The sequence below is a fragment of the Perognathus longimembris genome, chromosome 18, assembly GCF_023159225.1.
Source record: "Perognathus longimembris pacificus isolate PPM17 chromosome 18, ASM2315922v1, whole genome shotgun sequence".
NCBI classification, from domain to species: Eukaryota; Metazoa; Chordata; class Mammalia; order Rodentia; family Heteromyidae; genus Perognathus; species Perognathus longimembris.
In genome coordinates, this window is record NC_063178.1 from 10,856,517 (window position 1) to 10,879,177 (window position 22,661).

Here is a 22,661-nt window from a genome sequence, read left to right on the forward strand (position 1 = left end):
CTCACAGCTAACTGTGCATCTCCCAGAATGCATTCGGGTCTCAAATCCACAATGGCTGTAACCTTCCCTCTCTTCTCCAAAGCTCGGAGGCGCTGGGGCTAACAGTCTTTGAAAGATGGAAGAGAGCCTCAAGGTGCCAGGCATGGGGAAGGAAGCCAGGTTGTCTTCAGACCTCTTTGGGGCCACCAGAGTGGCCGAAGGCAGGGCAGGCAGACTCTAGCCAGCCAGTCAGAACCAGGCAGAAGGTGCTGGATGAAGTTTCTTTTTCCTAAAACAGATTTTTTTTCTTCTCCTTTTACAGTGAAATTGGAACAGTCTTGGGAAAATGGGACAGGTGTCCCCAATCAAGAGACAAGGCTGTTTACCCAGCTCGGCCCAGGGGCCCTAAGGGGAGGGAAGTCTTGATACAAAGAAAACACAAAATTTCCAATGAAGAGGTAGTGCTTGCCAAACGGGGACCCAGGGACCGGAGTGCAGCACGTGGGCTGCGTGGTGGACAGGCCGAAGTTTACTTTGGACATGAGATTCTCTGCGTTCTCCAGCCGGTAGGGAAGCTTGTGTAGCTGACATCCCCGGCCACCTGGTCCTCTAAGCCAGGTGCGGGGGTGCTGGTGGGTTAGTAAGGAGAGGCAGCCCTTCCTTAGGGAAGCGTGGGGTTGATTGTCCACTGAGTCTGGGCTTCCGGGGCCCCAGAGCGCCGGCCAGGAGAGAGGTAGAGCTGGAGCCAGGCCAGGCTGCGCCAGCGGCGGGGCTGCGCCATGCCGGTCCGCGCAGCCTGTGCGGTCCCGGGTCCATCCACCCAACAGCCCCGGGGAGCTAGGCCCCCAGAGGGGCGCCCGGGCAGCGGCTGGCCCGTCCCTCAGCTCTCGGGGGGCTCCCCGGCTCTTTCCGCCCGCGGTCCCGAAATTGACGTGAGGCTGATTTTGGTGCAATGCGAATTAGCTCCAGCTGCCTTCTCGGGAGGGAGGGAGGGAGGGAGGGAGAGACTGCCAGGCTGGGGAAGGGCTTCTGCTGGGGGCCCACGATGGATGGGGCTGGGGTCCACGCCCATCACCGCCTCCCGTTGCCATAACAACCGGCCTCCTCCCGCGCCGGGCGGGCTCGGGGCCACTGACCCCAGCCGGCGTACCCCGAGCCTCCGAGCGCCCCGCAGAGGCGCCCCCTCCCGCCGGAGGAGGGAAAGCCCGGGCGCCCCCAGCCTGGACTTGATAATCAAGCTCCCCAAGGGCTGGGGCTCTCCCGGGCGCGCGCGCCCGCCCAGGCACCCTGCACCTGCCGCCGCCCGGCACCTGCCCGCCCGGGGCTGCGGCCGGGTGCGCGGCGGCCGGGGACCGCGGCCCCGAGGCCAGGAGACGGCGCTGGCGGGGAGGGGAGCGGGGCATCCCCGAAGGCGGCGGCGGCGGCGGCGAGGGGGGCGGGGAGGCGGCCCCGGTGCGCGGGGAGGGCGGGGAGCCCGTGGGTGGAGGCGGGGTGCGGGAGGGGGTGTGTGAGGGGGGGGGAGCGGGGCGGGCGGCGGGGAGGGAACAGGAGGGAGGCCAGAAAGTAGCAGAAAGTGAGGCTGGCGGGCGGCCGCGGCGGCAGGAAGTCTGTGCCCGAGCCGAGCAGAAATTAGAGCCGGGGAGGGCCGGCGGCGGCGCGGGAGGGCGCGAGAGGAAACTGCAGGGGAGAGAGCGAGAGAGCGAGAGCGAGCGAGGAAGCGCTGCGGCACCCGGAGCCGCCCGGCCCGCGCCCCGCGCCCCGCGCCCCCTCCTCAGCGCGCCCCCGGCCCGCTCGCCTGCCATGGCCCGGGAGAACGGCGAGAGCAGCTCCTCCTGGAAGAAGCAAGCGGAAGACATCAAGAAGATCTTCGAGTTCAAGGAGACCCTCGGAACGTGAGTGGGCGCGGGGCGAGGAGGGCGGAGGGGGCCGTGGGGTGGGGTGGGGCGGGGTGGGGTGGGGGGGCAGCGGCGCGGGCGCCGGCGCACCCGCACGGTCGGTCCCGCGGTCGGCTCTGCGGAGACCCCGCCGCCCCCACGCGGGTCTGCGCCCCCGGGTGGCACCGCTGCGGCGGCGGCGGCGGGGCGGACGTCTGCGTGTGGCGGGTGGGGGGGGGAGGGGAGCGCGGGCGGGCAGCCCACGCGGGCGGGAGGGAGGGCGACTCTCCACTTCCCCTGCCACCCCGCCCTCCCCACGCGTGACCTGGGGCTGAGCGTGGTGGCGGTGGCCCGTGCACGGGCTGGGCGCTGACTCCCCGTGTGGCGGACCCGAGACGTGGTCACGAGGAGCCTCCGGTCATTCCCATTTCCGTCCGCACCCCGCGTGTGCCCGTGGATCTGCCATGTGCACGCACCAGGTGTAGGCTGGGCGCGGGCGGGGATGGCCGCGCCGCCCGGGAAGGATGGATGGATGGATGGGGTCACATGTGGGCAGAGCCGCTTCGGAGTGCTTGCACGTTTCACACACACACAGAGACACGCGCGCGCACACACACACACACACACACCCCGATGGGTGGGTGCCAGGTGCGTCCTCACGGGCGGGCAGGGGGTGTCGGTGTGGCTCGCTCGCTTTCCTGGGGTTGCATTTATCCGAGGTGCTCCGAGCCCTGGGCTTGCCCCGCTCACTGGCTGCGGGTCCCTTCCTACCCCTTCCCGCACACGAGTTGGTTTTTGTTTTGTTTCCGAGCGCGGGGGAGAGAGAGCTGGGCGCCGCTGAGTGAGCCTGAAGTTCAGATGGTTGTCCTTCCCTGGTGATCTGTTTTGTGGGTGAGCGATGGGTATCTGTCAGTGTGTGTGCGTTCGCACGCGTGAAGTTGGAGACGAACACGTTGCCCTCAGGAAAAGTGTTGATTCCACTGGTAAGAACAAGAGGAGGCTCCCTCATCCATCAGTGTGCCTTCTTCCCACCCTCCCTCTCTCTTCTCTCCCTCCCTTCTCCTGCCCACCTTCTTCTTACTGTGGTTGATTCGTTTATTTCAAAACCTCATTTTCAAACCCAGATGGTTTTTGCCTTCTCCAGGCTCAGGGGCCCCTGCCGTGTTCATTTCTCCTCAGGGCACCCCCACTTCTGCAGTGAGTCCCCACAGGGAAGTAGCCAGAGCGACACCCATGGCCATACCGGCGGTTCCTGGACCACCCTGGGCCAAGGAGGACTAGAATCGGGGTGCCCTGCAGTGTGGCTGCGCTGTTTTTTTTTTGGGGGGGGAGGGTGGGGGAACCACCTCTGGGTACAAGCTTGTTCTCTTTGTCCAAATGAAATTTTAATTAAGGAGTTTCCAGTTAGGAGGTTACTTTGGGCCAAAACTTAAAAAAAAAATGCCTTAGAGGTTTATTTGGGTTTGGGCTGGTGCCTCTGAGATGCTCCAGCTACCAAGAAAGAAGAGAAGAGCCATTTGTTGGTCACCCAGGACCAATGTTGCCTGCAGAGTCCGGGACTGGAGAGGGCAGAGGCCATGGTGTGTGATGTGTCACTGGCCACAGTGTTTCCTGGCAGGGCCCCTTTGACGGCCTGCAGTCTCCTGGCAGCACCCCCCCCCCCCCACCTCTGCAGTGGCCAGTTTGCTGGGCTCTCCTGGGTGACTCCTGCTGTGATGGGTTGGTAGGGCTGATGGCTTCCACCTTGGGCAGGATGGGGCTTTGCTGGATGGAGATGCGGTACAGCAGCTTCCAGGACTGGGGCTATGTCCAGTGAGCTCTGAGTGTGTGTGAGTGTGTCTCTACCGGTGTCCCCAAGTGTTGCCTTCTGCTGTAGAAAGAATCCTTTGCAAAGAAGAGTGCTGGCAGGGATCCTAGAAGAGTACAGTGAAATGATCCAGATTTTTTAAACTTATGATATAACAGGAATCATCATCATCATGATCATGGTGGCATTCTTTTTGTTTGAATCACTGTGTTGATAGAGGGTCTTGAAGTCAGGGCCTAGCATTCAATTTTCTTGCTCACTGTTTGCTCACTACCCCTTGAGCTATGCCTCCAATCTGGCATTTTTGCTGGTTGATTGGAGATGGACTCTTGTAGACTTACTATTTTTTAAGTTAATTTTATTTATTTTTCTCTAGTAGTGAAGATAGGTTTTTTTTTTTTTTAAATCTTTAGGTAGTTCTACAAAGGAGCTGCTATTCAATGAAGTCATTTATGAATACAGTGCATCTTGATCAGTGTTATCCCTTTCATCATTTCCTCCCATCCCTCCCAACTCCACCGCTTCAGTTCTTGTAGACTTTTCTGCCGGGGCTGCCTTTGAACTCCAGATCTCTCAGCTTTCTGAGTAGCTACAATGAGAGGCAGGAGCCGTGGTGTCTAGCAGGTGGCATTCTTAAGTGTTTACTAAGTACTAGGTGTTTATTCTATGTGTGTTAAGTCCTCCAGCTTGTACAGTAACCTTATGATGTAAATTCCTACTTTATGGTAAAAAAAAATAGAGGCCTGTCAGCTCATTATTCATTATTCAATCATTATTATAAGATCATTATTCAATATGAGAGCTAGGCAGAATAATTCTTCATTATCTACATGGGGCTCAGCCACCTGATAGGTTTTGTTAGAGCAGATGTGTGATCATAATTTACCATGGGCTTGGGGTGTGTATGTGTGTGTGTGTGTGTGTGCGCGCGCGCGTGCGTGCGTGGCTCAGTGGAGGGCGAGAGCAGAGAACTTACCTAGCAGGTGTGACACTCTGAGTTGTATCTTCAGAACAGCATAACAAAACCCAAACAACAACCCCTCCCCCCAATCAAAACAGAACAAAACAAAACTAAGAAAAACTTAGCTTTCGTATTTGGAAAGCTAATTTGACTGTAGTTAAAGTATAATTATGGAATAACCTATTACCTAAATATTGTTAGACTGTCCAAGCTTTTGGAATATCAGCATCATTTCTCAAGTCCAGGCTGTCTCTTTCATCCTGGGCCAAATCTAGTGACCTTGGACTGAAACTTACTATGGAGGTCACTTCCTGCTCTTCAGTGTGGGGTTTGAGAATCGGCTTTCCTCTGGTTGGTAATGAAGTCTAGTGTGAGTTAAGGGCATCATCAATTATCACTGGAGTCCATTCCCAAGGAACTCTGCAGCTCCAATCTTTTTTTTTTCACACCTTCCCCGGATGTCTTCTAAGATCGAAGGCAGGAAAGCCCTGCGCCAAGCCATGCTGTCAGCTTATGGTGTTAAAACACTTTTGAAATAAAGCATGGTACAACCCCAGGCAGGCTCGCGCTGCCAGACTTTGTCATCTGGTCTTTAGCTGCTGCCCACCCCCCCACCCAAGCCTTTCCTCATAGGGTAGAGGCCTGAGGCAGTGTGGTGGAGGGACCTGCAGGAGTGGAGATTGGGCCAGGAGGAGGAAGGACAGATGGAGAAGCCAAGGGAGGCATGGAGTCAAGGAGCAGGGAAATCTGGTACACATCTGAATCAGACCTCAGAATAAAATCCTTCTAACCAGAGGCTTCACTTTAGCCTCCTTTAAAATGGAACCTGTAAGCTTTACTTTAGCCTCCTTTAAAATGGAACCCCAGAACCTAACCCTGTCTCTGAGTTAGGTAGCAACTTAATTACTGTTTATTAACTCAACAACCTGTTTTCAGATCGTTGGCACACTGTAAGAGCAAATAAATGTTGTTTAACAGCAAATTAGGAATGATAAACACTTCTGTTGGCCCACTGGCTGGGCTGTTCAAGCCATTTCTGCCAGAGAGCTCTTCCAGTAACTTCTAAAACTACAGAAACCTAGTACATGCCATGCGGAGAAAGACCTGGATGAGAAGAAAGCTTTATGTGGTGTCAGAGATGGGGACATCTCTGAGCCTACCGGAAGGGACTTCTGCACTTTTTAGGCTATGAAATGCATGTGACTAGACAAGGCCTCAGTATTTGGCCCAGCCAGAAAGACTTCCTGAACATACCTCATTTCAATGGCTTGTCCTAGAAAGTGCATTTTTATCTCTGCAGGGTACGAGGACATGATGGTCATCAGCACTGTCCATTTGAAGTTGAAGTCTCTAGGTGGCTGGCCCAGCATTGGGCGGGATCTGAGCCTGGCTTCCGGATCTGACTCAGACACTCAGGGGTTGTGTGGCCTGTGGTCTGCTTGGATATTTGCTGCATTACCGTCTCTCTGTCCCAGCTTCCTCATCTGTCTTTTAAAAAAATCTAAGGAAAGGAGCAAGAATATGAGATGGTCTTCAAGCGCCATGACAGTCCTGAGGTTCTGGGGCCCTTGTTCTTCAGAGTTTTTGCACCTCGTGTATTTAGGAGGGGCTCATTTCTGCTTGGAGAGACTGTGTGTGTGTGTGTGTGTCCATCCTGGGGCTTGAACTTAGTGCTTGGATGTTTTCCCTGAGCTTTTTGGTTGTTGTTGTTGTTGTTCAGGGCTGGTGCTCTACCACTCCAGCTATACCTCCACTTGGGCCTTTTTGCTGATTCATTGAAGATAAGAGTCCCGTGTGGACTTTTCTGCCCTTGTTGGCTTCAAACCAGGATCCTCAGATCTCAGCCTCCTGAGTTGCTAGGGTTACAGGAATGAGCCACAGGCACCCGGCTGAGAGGGACATTGTATGAACATGGAAGTACATGGTGAAACAGCAGGACCAGGCACTTTGTCCTCCACGTGGTGGTACTCTCTCTTTTGCTTTAAGTGTCTGCTGAGTGCTGCTTGAAGAGGTGAATAAACAGATATTTCTGTGGGAGAATTCATGGTCACTCCTGCCTGTCCCACACTTACACTTCTTATTCTGAAATTGCTCAAGGGATATGCCTGCAAATGTAGGTGATTGATTTGTCTGAAAGTCTAGGGATAGACTCAAGGTAAGAGTGGGGAAGTGCAAGATTTCTTGAGGTGATTTGCATGTTCTCTTGGCTGATTTAGTATCATTTATTCTGCCATCACTCAGAATTGTAAGAGCCATGAGAAGCATTTGAAAAACTTATTAAAAGGAAAAATATGAGGCCTTAGGTTTCTACCACAGGGCATCCCAGCTGTCGCATTTGCTATCAGTCTGCATTTCTCAGTCCTCTTGTTTGGATGCATGATATAACTTCAGTCTTTATCTATTTAAAAATACCTCCCTAGCACCTGCTATGTTCTAGGCACGAGGGCTATCACTGCCAGCAAAGCAGCAAGGATGCCTGTTCTCCTGGGGCTTACCTTCCATTGGAGGAGCTCGAAAATCAAACGTGAAGCAAGTGGGGAGCCGTGGGGGCAATCCTGCAATCCTAGCACATGGGGAATGGAGAAGGGAGCATCGTGAGTTAGAGGCCAGCCTGGGCTACATAGTAAGGCCTTGTTAGCCAAGCAGGGAAGCTGGATTTGAGAGGATGGGGGTGAGAGCAGCTTGCTGCCAAGTTTTCCGAGAAACTAGTAATTGAGTGGAGCGCGGGGGCTAGCCGGAGGCAGAAGGTTTCAGTCAGAGGAAGTAGCAGGAGCAGGGTCCTGAGGCTGGAGCTTGCCTGGTGCCCTTGAGACCCAGGGGTTTCAAGACAGTATGGCTAGAACCGAGTGGCATGAGTGAGGAAGGTCAGACCGACTTATGAGAGAGGAAGGATGGAGGAGGACGAGGAGGAGGAGGAGGAAGAGGAGGAGGAGGAGGACAGGAGGAGAAGAAGGAGAGCTGCCAAAGGACATTGGAGGGTTTTGAGCAGAAGGTGGTGCAGTCTGAGCTAGGTTTCATTGTGGTCCGTGGATACTGCAGGAACTGGGACAGGGGTAGCCGGGCATTAGAACTGGATCAGAGCTGTCGAGGTACTGAGGAGTGGCTGGGTTCTAAGTGTATTTTGAAGGTAGACCCATCAGGCATTGCGGCGGGTTGTGCCTGGGGTGTGAGGTTCTCCTGGAATTGGGAGAATCATACCTTGGGGGGTTTATTCAGAATGTTCAGTGTTCTGTCTATGTTGGGGATATCTGGGCTTTGAGAAGCCTCGGGAAATAGTTTGCAGGGCCCCTCTGGCCTACTGCGTTTCCCGGTGAGGGACTCCTGCATCTGAGGTGGGCTTTGGGAAAGGACTTGTGTGGCACCTTCTCTTCTGTCACCGTGGAAAAGCCTGTGCCAGGCTGGAAATTTCCGTGGCTGGAAAAATGGGCACCTTTGTGTGAAGATGTTGCTTGTGCTTTTAGAGTGCCATCCGTAGGAAGCGCTAGACCCCTTTGGCAGGTGAGTCTGAAACCTGTAACCCTCCTGCTTGACTTGGGAATGCCCAGTGCATGTATGTCTGGTAGGAGGACATCATTACGGGATGATTCTAGCCCTTGCTCTGCTAGGATGTGTTCTATTTGGAGAGAAAGAGCAGAACACCTTCCTTCATTGGCTGGAGAGTGTAGACTCTGGTATCCTTATTGCAGAACTCAATGAGACGTGGGAAATGGGGTTCACTCCGGTAGAGCTGGTCGTCCCCGAGGCTAATGAAGACTGGGCCTCTAGTGTGAGTTTCCGGTTCCGGGTTGGCAGCTGAGTGGACAGTAGGGAGGCTTGGCTGTATGGGTGGACATGTGTACGCTCGCAGGGGAGGACTTCAGGGGTTAACTTGTTGAATTTTTCTTTGGCTCTGTCTCCATAAATCCCTTTAATCTTTCCTTTCCCCATATAAATCTCCTTAAATCCGCTTCTGTCTCTCTCCTCCTGCTTCGCCTCCTCTCTCCTCTCAGAGGGCTTAGTGGAGAATTGTCACATTATTGGTCAGCTTGCCCAAGGGCGAGGGCAGCAGACCCAGGGCCTCTGCTCCCCAGCCAGGCCCGAGCTCACATTTCACAAGGATTAGCAGGAGCTCAGGCGCCCCATGGGGACACGCCTCCTTAATTAATGAGCTGCCAGGAGGTGGCCAACAACTAGCCTGGTGCCCTGGTCAGCTGACCAAGGTCTCTTTTTCTGACTCAGTAGGGCCAGTTCCGCGCTTGGACAGTGAAACCAGGAGGACACATGGACTCTGGGAGAAATGCCAGCATTACTGTTTTTTTTTTCTTTTCTTTGCTGCAGCTGGTACTCCCATCCCCCTTGGACTTTCTGTGTTGTGGGACAGTACTTTTCATTGGGCCAGTGTTTGATAAGATCCCACTTGATTTTCTTTTCTTTTTTTGGGGGGGGGGGCAGTCCTGGACCTTGGACTCAGGGCCTGAGCACTGTCCCTGGCCTCTTCTTGCTCAAGGCTAGCACTCTGCCACTTGAGCCACAGCGCCCTCTCTGGCCGTTTTCCATATATGTGGGTGCTGGGGAATCGAACCGAGAGCTTCATGTATAGGAGGCAAGCACTCTTGCCACTAGGCCATACTCCCAGTCCCCAATAGCCACTTGATTTTCTTAAGTCATATTCTATAATGCCTGGATTATTCAGGCTCTGATCAGGCCACGGATAACCACCAAAGGTGCATTTAAGGTCAAGTTCATTGTATGGCCGGCCATGTTCCTAGCACAGCTCTTCTCTCAGCTGTGGGCCCTGTGCTGTTTTTCTTAGCAGGAAGTAGAAATACAGGGCTCTGTCTATGGTTAACACCCAATCTGAGCATCAGCCTTTAAGACAATGTATTTGCTGAAGGTAGGTAGGGGAGATGATGGAATGGAATAGAAAGATTGGTCCTACATAACTATTCCTGAGGTGTATCTAGATGGGTTTCTCAATCTTTCTAGTCAAGGTGGAGACAAAAGTTACTACTGGGACTGGTGGCTCATGCCTGTAATCCTGGCTACTCAGGAGTCTGAGATCTGAGGGTTGAAGTTCAAAGTCAGCCTGGGCACAAAAATCCACAAGACTCTTTATCTCCAATAAACTACTCAGAAAACACACACACACACACAAACACACACACACACACACACACACACCCCTCCCCCCCCCCGAAACTGGAAGTGGTGCTGCGATGAAGTGCTAAAGCACTAGCCTTGAGCAAAAGAAACTCAGGGAAAGCGCCCAAACCCTGAGTTCAAGCCCTAGGACACACACACACACACACACACACACACACACACACACACACAGCCTCTTGGGTTACTATAGAGGTTCAGTGACATGTGGGAGGTGTGTGTGTGTGTGTGTGTGTGTGTGTGTGTGTTGCAGTACTTGGGATTGAACCCAGGGCCTCGTGCTTACTAGGCAAGTGCTCTACCACTTGAACCATACCTCCCAGTCTTTCAGTTTGTTTCTCAGGCAAAGATCTTGGGCTTTTGCCCTTGCTGGCTTTGGACTTCATTGTCTTATTTCTCCCGCCCGAGTAGCTGGGCTCACAGACATGTGGCAGCACGCCTAGCTCCACATCATCACCCTCTGCGGCTGCGGGAGAGTATGACGAAACCCGAGGTCAGTGCTGGCTGTTAGGCAGCAGTGGGTGCCGCAGGAGGCTGGTGGCTCTCCCGTAGCCATCGCAGGCTCCCCTGGTGCAAACAACTCCCACATGGACCATGCTTGAAAAATCCACTTTTACAACTCCTGAATGAGCAAATCCGAGGAGTTGTGCACACCATGGGAGGAACGATGGAACTGGATCTGAACTCTGGTCTGATTTCTGCCATGCAAGAGGCAGATCTTGATCTTATCTCCGCTGGGCTTTGATTACCTTGTTTGTCAAATGAGGATAATTACACCTGCTCACATTTCAGGCTTTTTGTACGTCCTAAATGAGATAAGGCGTGGGTGGTGCTGCGTAGATAGGGAGACCCATTGTGAACAGAGGCTGTCATTAACCTGATGAAGATGATAGCTTTAGAAAGAATTCTTTCTTATAAATGTTAACATTGTGCAGTCCGAAGCCTAGTTACCATCTTTTGACTCATCTTCTTTCAGAAGCCGACAGCATCCACTAAGCCCCTAAAGTTAGACATTGTGTTTGATGTGGTGGTTCTGTTCAGGTGTTATATTGTTTCTAGTCTTGGGGTGCAAGTCATTGGAATCTTTTTAGTAAAGAATTTGAAACATTTGTGAGAATACTGTTTCAGTCCATTTCCTGTCATAAGTGGATGCCAGAGGCTGGATGATTTGTGAAGAACTGAGGTTCATTTAGCTCATGGCTCTGGAATGCCGAGAACCTGGCTTCTGAATATATTTAGCATCTGGTGAGGACCTTCTTGCTGGTGGCAGCCTTCTGGAAAGTTCCAGGGCAGCACAGAATATCCCATGGCTAATTCTTTGTAGTTTTTCTTTCCTTCCATATTTCCCTCCTCTTCTTCCTCTCCTTCCTTTTTCTCCTTTTCTTCCCCCCTAACTTTGACAGAGTTTCCCTATATGACTTAGGGTGGCTTTAAATTCTTGATCCTTAGTCTCCTCACTGCTGGGATTACAGACGTGTGAACCACACTGGGCTTTCTTCTTCTCCTGGAGCCACTATTACCATCATGGGGCCTCACCCTTATGTCTTCTGGGATCCCATTTTACCTCTCACAGGCCTCGCCTCTAAGCACCATTCATAGATAACCCACACGTGGGTTCTGGGGACACACCTAAGCCCTGGCAGGTATAAAGGAGAGGCTAAGAATGGAATGGTTGGCCCTCTGGAGTGCACGGATCTCAGGAGATGTCTGGAAGGTCAGCCATGGGGGTGCACTGTGAGAAACAGTGGGGCAGTGGCTATTTGTTCATCACCTCTAGTGTTCAGTATTGGAGCCTGGGCACAGGTTGTAGGTGGTTCTGGATGGAAGAGTGGCCACCTTTGTTGAGGGCTGTGGGTGGCTGACTCTATGAGCGGACCAGCCCTCTGGGTCACCTTGGGGGTTGTCCTGGAGGTAGCATTCCTTCGGTTATTGGCACAGTTAGCATCTCTGCCCTCATCACCACTTCTAAACACGTCCCCAGGGTCAACAGCGTGACAGAACCTGATGCCAAGATGAGACCCTGCCCCACAGACTTCCAGAGAAGCTAATTATACATGTGAGAAGAACGAGATTAAAAAGTATGCGGATCCAAGCGTGGCTGATGGTCCCTGGTTATAATAAGATTCAAGGATCTGGTTTCTCTGTCACCTCATAACACAAAGTAAACCCTGCACTGTCCATGCACACAGCCTTTCCTTCCCCCAAACTTCTGGCACCCAAACCTTCAAGCCAGCCTCTCACTATCATTGCATCTTAAATGCTTCCCCGACCCTCTCCCCACGTTCAAGGCTTGTCCCCAGCTTGCTTCTGTCAGAAGGTGGAAAATCTGTTAACAGCCAGGACCCAGCGGGAGGTCGTTAGGTCATTGGGGGTGTTCTTCAGGGGACAGTGGGAGTCTAGATCCTTCCTCCTTCTTCTCTATCTTGTGACCGGGCCACAGGGGAGCAGCTTTGCACTGCCATGGGTTTCCACCATGCTGTGCTCCTTTGCAACAGGCCCTGAAGCCACCACCAAGCCCACCCTGGACTGAAATCTCAATAACCATGAGCCAAACAACCCTTTTTTTTTTCTAGATAAATTGATTATCTCTTGGCATTTGCCATATAACAGAAGGCTAACACACTCTCTCCATAGAACACTGTCTTCAGAATCGACTCAACAGTGCAATCAGATGGCAGTTCCTTTTTAACTCCAGGGGGACCAGCTGGACTGGCTTACTTATTGTACAGGCTGTGAAGCTCACATACTTTGAGAGTAAGTGACCTGTCTGAGGTCTCATGTTTAAGCTGGATGGCCGGTCATTGCTTTCATTCTTGAAGATCAGGAGATCTAGAGTCTCCCTCTGCCTGGCTTATACATTAAGATGGAATCTTGCTAGCTGTTTCCTCAGGTAGGACTTGAACTGGATCCTGATTTTCTGCCTCCTACATGGTTAGGATCACAAATTGATAGGGTTTTATGCCTTTGTGTGGCTCCTTTCATTGCATGGACCTCTGTCTGGTGCCTTCAGAAATAGCATGGAGATTTATCCCTCAGGCTTAAAGGATTTTCCCAAGTGTAAGAAATTAAGCAGTCATTTCCACTTATAGGTCAAGATAGAGGAGTTTCATGTTTTTAAAGATCCTCCTATCTCTGCCTTCCAAGTAGCTGGGGTTTCAGTCATGAGCCACCCACCCATGCCTGGCCCCAAATTGGGCCCTTTTTGTAAGGCAAGTGGGATTGGAAGAAATTTGAAAACAGCCCAGTGTTAGAAACTCAAATGGATTTGTGTGACTAATGCCACCTGGAAATATACCTTTGTTTATCCCTTGTTGGTCAGATCAGATAAGAGTCTGGGGAGTCAGAGGCTGATTGAGTGTTTTGTTTTTAACTCCATCTGACTTTATAGATTGATTCTACTCTATGCTGGGCACAAGTGTTGGTACGCAAAACACGGTCCTTTTCCCCAGGGAACCAGTTGGATGGACAAACACACAGAATGACAATGCAGTGTGACAGTGTTGCAATAGTGAGGAACATGAGGTACAAGCTGAAACGGACACCTTGTTGCCAAGAAAGTTCCAGAAATCAGAAATGAGAAGCAATAGCATTCTTCTGGAGGCATTGATTTGCTATGAGCCATAGAAATGCAGACAAAGCCACGTGTGGTTTAGTAACACTGACAATAATAATAACAATAACAATTATTATTATTATTGAGGTCATGGTCCATTGTGGCAAACATCTATTCACATAAATCCACACACAGTGGTCCAATAAAAGAAACACTCCTGTTATCACCATTTTGGAGATGAGGGAACTGAGACCCAGAGGATTTGAGAAAAGTGACTAAGGACCTACTCCCCCCGCCCCCCCCAACCTGGAAGTATTTGGATATGTCAAGGTCAGCTCTGCTAACCTGAAGGATGTTACCTCCACACATTGATCAGTTTTGCCCCAGTTCTTTTATTATTATTTGATGGAACTGGGACTTGAATTCGGTTTTCTGCTTCCTAGGCATGAGGTCTACCACTTGAGCGTGCGCACCCCCGCCCCCCCAGCCCTTTTTGCTTTAGTAATTTTTTTCAGATAGGGTCTCCTACTTTTTCCCCTGGGGCCAGCCTTGGACTGATCCTCCCCTAAGCCTCCTGGGTAGCAGGGCTGACGGTTGTGTAAGTATAGGTGGCACACATTCGTGGATTTTGTTCTTGTGTAGGTACTTGGGCTTGAACTCAGGGCCATGTGCTCTTGCTTTGTGTTTTCATTCAAGGCTGGTGCGGTATCGCTTGAGCCATACTTCCACTTCCAACCTTTTGCTTTTCTGCCTGGACTGACTTTGAATCCTAATTTTCTGATTTTAGCCTCTTGAGTAGCTAGGATTGCAGGTATGAATTACTGATACCTGGCTTCCCCGTGGATTCTTTTTTTTTTTTTTTTGTCAGTCCTGGGGCTTAAACTCAGGGCCTGAGCACTGTCCTTGGCTTCTTTTTGCTCAAGGTTAGCAGTCTACTACTTGAGCCACAGCGCCACTTCTGGCTTTTTCTATATATGTGGTGCTGGGGAATCAAACCCAGGGCTTCATGCATGCTAGGCAAGCACTAGGCCACATTCCCAGTCCCCCCACCCCCGCTCCCCCTGATTCTTAACAATTAGATACATACCCTACCATGCAAAGCAGTATATAGTAATTAATATAAACCATGTTTTAGGGTTCCTAGGAATGTCATTTTTAACATATTAAATAGCAGGAACCAATCTAAAGAGCTGGTAACTGAATTGCTTTATAGATGTTTCTCCTGCTGTGGTTTGGGTAAGCATCCAGCATTCCCTGCCGCCCTCCCCCCCCCCCCCCCCCCCGCCCCCAAGGCCCTGTGTGTTAAAAGCCGAGTCACCAGCCTGGGGCACTGTTAGGAGACTGTGGAAGTTTGGAGGGGTGGAGACCAGTGGGAGGAACTTGAAGGGGACACTAGGACTTCGGGTCTTTCTTCTTTTTGCTTCCTGGCCAACCATGAGATGATCAGGTGTGTTCTCTACCATGATACACTGTGCTGCCACATGCCCTAAGCAGTAGGGCCAACCAACTCTATACCCAGTCCCCAGCACTGTGAGCCTCAATACATCTTTCCTCTTTCTTAGGAAAGAATACAATGACAGAAAGCTGACTGATACACTTTGCAAGCAACCCAGTTCCTGGATGGTATGTCATATAGGATTCATTTCCAAATTCCCTTCAGTTCATGAATACAACTGACATGTTGAGTTGAAACCCCTTGGTATAAGTACTATGTAGAGGTAATGAGCAAAACAAAAAAAAAATTAAAAAAAATCTTTGTTCATTGCTGACTTGGGGCCCATGGTGTTCTAGCTGGGGTTTCATGGGACAAATGAAACCTCTTGTCCCTGGTGATGATTGATATGACAGTGTCTAGTAAGTAACTACTGTAAGGAGAACTATTTGTGTTTTCTACATGTGTTGCTTAAACGTTCCTGCTTTGGCCTGGTGGCTTGGTTCTTGTTAAGGAGAACAGAAACTGCTTTAGATAAGGAAGGGTCTTTTTACAAATGTAAGGTTTTATCTTAAGCTGGTTTCTTTTCAGACTAGCCAATCACAAGCACATTATGAACCTGAGCCCAACCAATCTGAGTAGAGGGGCGGGGCCTGCTGGGTTAGGGATAAATAGGGGAGCAGCCTGCCTGCTCTGTGTGCTTGCTTGCCAGAGTTTTGGCTGGTGGTGCACCCTTCTACAGAAGTAAAATTTGCCTTGCTGCGATAATTCTTCCATTTGTGTCTGTGTTTGTGCCTCCAGTGGTTCTTGGAGAGCATAGTTATAACACTGTACACTGATTGCAGTCTCCATCCATGCTCCTTTGTTATCTTCTGCTTCCAGAGTCTGCCCCACACATTGATCAGGGCCAACGAGTGTGATCCCTTCCTTTGAGCTCCCCACACATGTGTACCCTGGGGGGGGGTTCACCCCTAGAATCTCAGTCTCGAGAGTCACTGCCCTGTTGGGTGAGCTTTCCCTGTGTGATGAGCCCCCCCAACACCCCATATTCACAGGGACATTCCGTACCCGATTGCTTCTGCGTCTGCCCAGACACCTGGCATGCTGCGGAATGCCCAGAGTTTGCTTTGCTTTAAAAAAGAAATTTCCCAAAGCAATGAAATTGCCTTTGCACTCTCAGTGGGATCCTGCTGTTCTAAATGTTTTCCTCACTGATAAGCTCTCGAGCATGTTCTCTTGTATTTTCTTCTCCTCTGGAGTTTGATTTTATGTCATCACTCATTTTTTTACATGGGGATTTCTCACCGCGTGGGCAAACTGTGGGAAGTTTTAACCTGTGGGCTTTGCCCAAGCTACAGGCTGGCACTGGACCCTGTCCAGAGAAAGTAGATAAAAAGTAAGAGAAAGAGCTGAAGGGTGTGTATTTAATGTTGCTGTTACTTTATTAAAATGAAGCCCCTCCTTGTTAATATTGGAGATACATATTCATAATGCTTGGCTTATTCCATCTTCCTGCTAGTTGGGTGGCCACTGTTGGCTAGATCTTGGGGTAGCAATATAACATTGCTGTTCTATCATTTTCCTTCTTGGAGGTCCTCTTCTCTCTCCAACAGGCCTTGCTGTAGTCTTTGAGAGTATCTCTGGAAGAAGTGTGTACTTGTTCCCACCCCCCTGTTCATCTTTTTACCTTCACAAATTGGGCTTTTGATCAGTTCTATGATTCCCCCCCCCCCCCCACGCTTGCCAGTCTGTCTAGAATCAGAGAATGCCACCTATTTTTGCATTCCTTTTTCTCCAGAAGATCTGATGCCCATAGAACTGAAGGTCGGGCAAGAAACTTTTAGGCATTGACAGTACTTCCTGACTTTTTTCTCCCTCGAATTTAGCAAGCTCTTTGTCTCAATGTGCTGGAGTCATTGCCCTGGGTGTACAAATTGTCCTTGACTTTTGCACCTGAGCCCAACCTTCTGAGCGGGGGGGAAGAGGCCCACATGTTTCCCTTGACTGACATCTCTTTTCAGTGGGTCCTAAGTTTTCTGAGGAGGTCCCCAGGGCTGGTATCTGTGTGAGAGGATGGTGGGGCTCATCTATAATCCCAGCACTTGGATTCTGAGACGAGAAGAGAAGATTGTGAATTCAGGGCCAGTCTGAGCTACAAAACGAAAAGCAGACAGTGTTGTGGCTTCCATTTTTGAATACGTACTGGATATTTCTAGATACTACCTGATGATCATTTAATACGTCAGCCATCAAGGGTTAATACTTTTTTTTATTTTTTTTTGCCAGTCCTGGGCCTTGGACTCAGGGCCTGAGCACTGTCCCTGGCTTCTTCCCGCTCAAGGCTAGCACTCTGCCACCTGAGCCACAGCGCCGCTTCTGGCCGTTTTCCGTATATGTGGTACTGGGGAATCGAACCTAGGGCCTCGTGTATCCGAGGCAGGCACTCTTGCCGCTAGGCTATATCCCCAGCCCAGGTTAATACTTTTTTGTGTGTGTGCTGGTCCTGGGGCTTGAACTCATGGTCCAGGTACTGTTCTCAGCTTTTGTGTTCCTGAGCTTGTGTTTCCTACGATGAGCCATAGCTCTACTTCTGGACTTTTTTTTTTTTTTGAGTTAATTGGCGATAAGAGTCTCATGGACTTAACTGCCCAGACTTGCTTTGAACCACTGTCCTCAGACCTCATCCTCCTGAGTAGCTAGGATTATTGGCAAGAGGCACTGCAAGGGGGTTAATGCTTTTGATAGAAGAGGGTTTACTAAAAAGTCACAGGTGAGATTTGAACCTACAACTATTTGAAAAAAGCTGTGAGTTGTAGCCTTCACTTCTTGTAGGATGTGGCCCGTAGATTCTACCATTAGTGTGGTGTCCTGGGGGTGATTGCAGCCTCTATTTGTGATGTAGTGGAGTGTTCGGAGGCGCCTGTTGCTCCAGGGCTGGCTGAGGTGGCTAAGCTGAAGTTGACTTGGGTTCACTGAGCAGGTAAGTTTGCTAGGGTCTGCATATATGAGCAGGCAGCTACTTGTCTGTCAAAACCTCTGCTGAGAGAGGAATGGGTTTAATAACTACTTTATAGGTCAAGGCTACATTTTGTTATTGTGTTGCTATTTCTATCCTGGCACAATGAAAAAAATAATTTTAAAAACATCTAGAGAACTCTGAGATTTCAAAGTAGACTATTGAAAAAAGAAAAAAAAAGCAACTATCACACACGCACGTACGCACCAACCAACCAACCAACAAACCAGGATGCTTGTCCCAGGATTCTGGTAAATAAAATCTAGTACAATTTTGGACTTGGACAAGTGCACAGTATTTATAGCTTAGGTATCTATTGGCAAAAGGTCATGGAAAATTTGGTCAGATATTTAGCAGTTCAGGAAAGTGTGGGTTATTTTCTCAAACGGCTCAAACTGGAGTTTGATTTCCCTCCTGGTCCCCTCTTGAATGAGCTGATCGTCAGCTGGTCATTCATGGCAAGTGAGTGACAGCCATCAATATTCTTCAACTTACAGCCGGTGAACTCCCCCTGACTTAAAACCTTTTGTTTTAGCTTCTTTTCTGCTCACACTAGTATAATGAATAATTTTCTTTTCTTGATACAATATATTCTAAATGAAGCTCAAAAATGAATTAGATCTTGTTTACTTTTTCTAGGGCTTATTAACTGTGAAGTTATATTATGCCCCTTACATGATGTCTTTTTGTTTTCAAGAACTGAAAAACACTGGAGGTTGAGCCTAGTACAAAGACAGCATCTATGATCATCAGATAAAACCCTTCTTTTCTTCAGGTGTGAATCTGGCAGAACAATCATTATGATTCTGTTTTAGCTTCCAGTAAAAGAATGGAGGTTTATAATACCACAAGCAACCAGCCATATAGGTAGGCTACTTCAGGTAATAATTATTCAATTTGACACTAGAAAGGATACTAGAAAAATCCTTTTTTTTTTTTTTTTTTTTTTTTTTTTTTTTTTGCCAGTCCTGGGCCTTGGACTCAGGGCCTGAGCACTGTCCCTGGCTTCTTCCCGCTCAAGGCTAGCACTCTGCCGCTTGAGCCACAGCACCGCTTCTGGCCGTTTTCTGTATATGTGGTGCTGGGGAATCGAACCTAGGGCCTCGTGTATCCGAGGCAGGCACTCTTGCCACTAGGCCATATCCCCAGCCCTAGAAAAATCCTTTTGGGAAGCAGATAAAATAATGTCACTTCTGCTTTTCATGTGATTGTTGCCCTTATGAAATGGAATAATTTTTGCCAGGCTGCCACCCCAATGGATAAATGTTTAAGAGCATTTCTGAGATAATTTAAGGCTCATGTGTTCAGTAAGGCTGTAATTGGCTAGTTGGTTACTTACCTCTCTCGTTTAGGTTGTAGCATATTGTTTGCAATTCAGATGAAAACAATGGAAGCTTATGCCTGGGTGAAGCAGCCAGGGAATTTTAGAAATCTCTTCCTTTTTGATTTAGTTTAAAGCCTTTTCTTGTCTAGACTTAGAAATAAAAGAAAAGAGGTAGAATGGAAAAGATCTCGCTGTTCCGTGACAATAATAGCAAAAGAAGGTCACTTGTGTGTATACACTGAGCTGCAACAATAGGCCTGGTGCGTCCTGAAGTCACAGAATTAAGTCGGGCCTTTTCTGATGCCGTCCGACACAGCTGGACCTGGGCAGTTGAGAAAAGCCTGAACTCCTGAGTAGCATTTCTTTAGAAATGAGAGGTCAGAAAAATGAGAAAGACATCATGTCATTTTGTAGAATATGTCACTATGGTGTTTCTCTGGCAAGCAGGCATAGCGGAACCGGGGCTCCTGCCTTCTTCTCTCTGCTTGGGGCACACGATTTGGACTTTCAAGATTCAGAGTGTGGAGTCTGGAGTGGGCTTTGTGAACACCATCTGCGTGGGGTGAGGGTGGAGTGGTGCTTAGGACTCCACAGCAAGGGGGATAACCAAACCCAGCCTAACCGTACCCAGTGTGCGTGCACTTTTCCACCATCGGGATTTCAGATGCTAGGTCAGGAGTGCATTTCAGTTCTATTTATTTATTTTTTGGTCAGTGTCAAATGAGTTCATTCTTCAGGCAGGTAAGAAGCTGCAGGGCGAGGGGCAGGGTAGGATAGTGTAGGGTAGCTGGGAGCCCTTGAGAGAACTAAGTGGACTCAAGGTTGTAACGTCCTCACGACCATACCTGCCCCAGGCTAAGTCTTCAGCCCCTCCTGTCAGCAGCTACGGAGCGGGTGCTGTTTATGTGCTTGAAGGCTGTGTGGCCATCATCCCTGCCCTTTGCTATTCAAAGGAACTGACTTTCTTTCTAGAGACCATGTGTAGGAGAAGGCCCTCTCTGCCACAGTATGATGGGGTTTATCTTTATTGCTGTTTAATTATTTCTGGTGGTTGATTAGTGGTCTCTGGTGGCTGACATTTCCACAGAGCCCTGTGTACATGCATCCTGTGAATAGACAATGGGCGTTTTATATGGGCTCCATTTGACTTATCTGTTAAAAGAGCTACTGGCTCAGCAAAGCCCAGCACTGAGACCTGGCAGGAGGAGACTGAGCTATGATTATAGACTGAATGCATTTAGATCTCCTTGTAACAGCAGCAATGAAATGGGCATAGCCCATGCCTTCATTTTCTTTCATTAGGCTTTGCCAGTGTCATGCTGATCATTTTCAGACAAGCTCTTCTGGGAGGCACATGTGATTTTCATAGCTAAGAACATGTTTTCCTTTAGATTCAAGAATTGATAGCACAGTCTGAGTTTGCAAGAGAGAGACACACACAGACTGTGTGTGTGTGTGTGTGTGTGTGTGTGTGTGAGAGAGAGAGAGAGAGAGAGAGACTGTCCTTTAAGAGTGCTCAGGGTTTTCATTTTTCAGGCAAACAATTGCTTTTGAATACAATCATGGTCCTTATGAGGGTGGATTTTCCCACACCAACTAATTCCTTGATTCTACAGATGCTAGTTTGGTTACTTCTGACACTAACTAAAGTAATTACTCCAGACCCCACAGGACGAGGGCTCAGTCCAGAGCTGGCCCACTTCATAAGCCAGTTCTAAACTCCAGTCCATGTGCAGCCCTGTTTCTCACAGCTGTAAACGAGAGGAGAGTCTTCTCATAATCTCTCTCCTCAGCCTTCATCGTTTTTTTTCTTAAAAATAATATGATCTTTATGATTGCCATCATTATATAGAGGAAAGCACCAAGAGAAAAATTGCAATATAATCTGAACATCAGGAAAAATCTCCAAATGTATGAATTTACCTTTTTTTGATTGATTTTCAAATAACTTTTATTTTACTATCTTTAGTTGTACGAGAAGTTGTCATTTAACAAAGCAGTTTATGAACACAGTGCATCTTGATCAATGTCACCCCTTTGAATATTCTAACGCATTCCTCCCATCCCATTCCTCCTGTCACTTTTCTTACTTTTGTAGGATAGCCACTGAATTCCTGACTGCATCCCCTCTCTTCTCGGTGTTCATCTACCCTTCTCCCTTTGGCCCCACCCCACTCCTTAGCTTGGATCATTTATCCTGAAGGCTCACGGAACTCAAGAACATTTGTGCTTCCGGTCCCCCTTTGATGGTAGAGGATGTTGCACAGGCTACCGATGGCCAGATGGAGCGAAGCAGGGACAAGGACCTAGAGAGACCTGAGCACAGAGCTTCTGCCTGTGGGTGTGCCCTGGAGCACACAGGTGTGTGCTCACTCACCCGGAAGCTCTGGGAGCCCCTATCCTTGAGGGGTTAATGAAGATCCCACTCTCAGGCACCACATATCTATTTCTTATCACATCCCAGTTTCAGCCAACTGGCTTTTCTCCTGGGTGACCCTGTGAGGAACACGAGTGAACAGTAATTGCATTAGTTAACATTTGGAATTTATGAATGAAAGCCATATTTTCGAATGTGTGCCAGCAAACCCCCTTACTTGCACAGTCAGCCCAGCCTGCATTTTGGATCTCTCCATCTCTGCGCCTCTCATCCTTTACTAGAAATGCATTATTTTGGTGCTCAGAGCACCCTTCCCCCAACATTGCAGTTCAGCATGAGGCTGAACAATTCCCTGTGCAGGGAGAGGCTAAGGAACTTCTGCCCTGAGACCTCAAAGCCTAAGGGACCTCCGTTGCTTCAGTCAGGCCTCTATCTCTCCACTTATATATCTCATTCAGATTCCACAGACACCTTCTTGAGACCACTCATTCCCATAGTAATCATTTACAAGCCCCCCAAATTACTTCCGTTGTTCCTTCCCTTCTCTCCCTTAGGAAAGAAGCCTATAAGCTGATGATTAACAATAGCAGGACAGTAATCACAGCCCAGTGATTTCTTCATCTGTGTGGTGGTTTTCTCCTCTTGAATGCTAATAAATGTGTGCGCCTTTCTTCTTGCTTCATTTTGTGCTTATTGCAGCAAACCTTCAGAAGGCAGAGGGGAAAATCCCCTTCTACTACAGTGGAAAGCCCTTATGGTCCCGGCTGCATGAATGTGTGGCCACTCTGCGGAAGTGATTTGTGGATGGGTCTGGCACTGCTTTGATAAGGCTGCACATGAGATGCTTAGCATTGAAATGTAAGGCGTCATCATTTGTTTCCCAAAACATTCAGATGTGCAGAAATGAATAGTTTAAGAAGACTTAAAATACAAATTTTTTTCTTTGCTGTGCTAGGAATGGAATCATGAGCCTTGTGAGCATGCTGGGCAAGTGCTCTGTTCCTGAGCTACACACTCAGGCCTAGAGTTTAAACCACTGAAGTGTGCCTATCAGAAATGGACACAGACTAGAGTCTTTCCTGAAGAGTAGTTTTGTTAAAAAAATTACAACTCTAAAATATACTTTTTTCTACCTCCCTCCCTCCCTCCCTCCCTCCCTCCCTCCCTCCCTCCCTCCCTCCCTCCCTCCCTCCCTCCCT

The 22,661-nt window shown here is 49.3% G+C and overlaps 1 protein-coding gene across 6 annotated transcripts in view; it reads left to right on the forward strand.

The window, feature by feature from the left end:
• Positions 1-1,528: 1,528 nt before the first annotated feature.
• The window catches only part of Camk1d (calcium/calmodulin dependent protein kinase ID), a 291,202-nt gene continuing 270,069 nt past the window's right edge, over positions 1,529-22,661 (forward strand). For all 6 annotated transcript variants that reach the window (XM_048367991.1, XM_048367989.1, XM_048367990.1 and 3 more), the window contains exon 1: positions 1,529-1,871. In XM_048367991.1, coding sequence (XP_048223948.1) covers positions 1,780-1,871 — 92 coding nt within the window. In that variant the 5' untranslated portion in view covers positions 1,529-1,779. The remainder of the gene's footprint in view (positions 1,872-22,661) is intronic.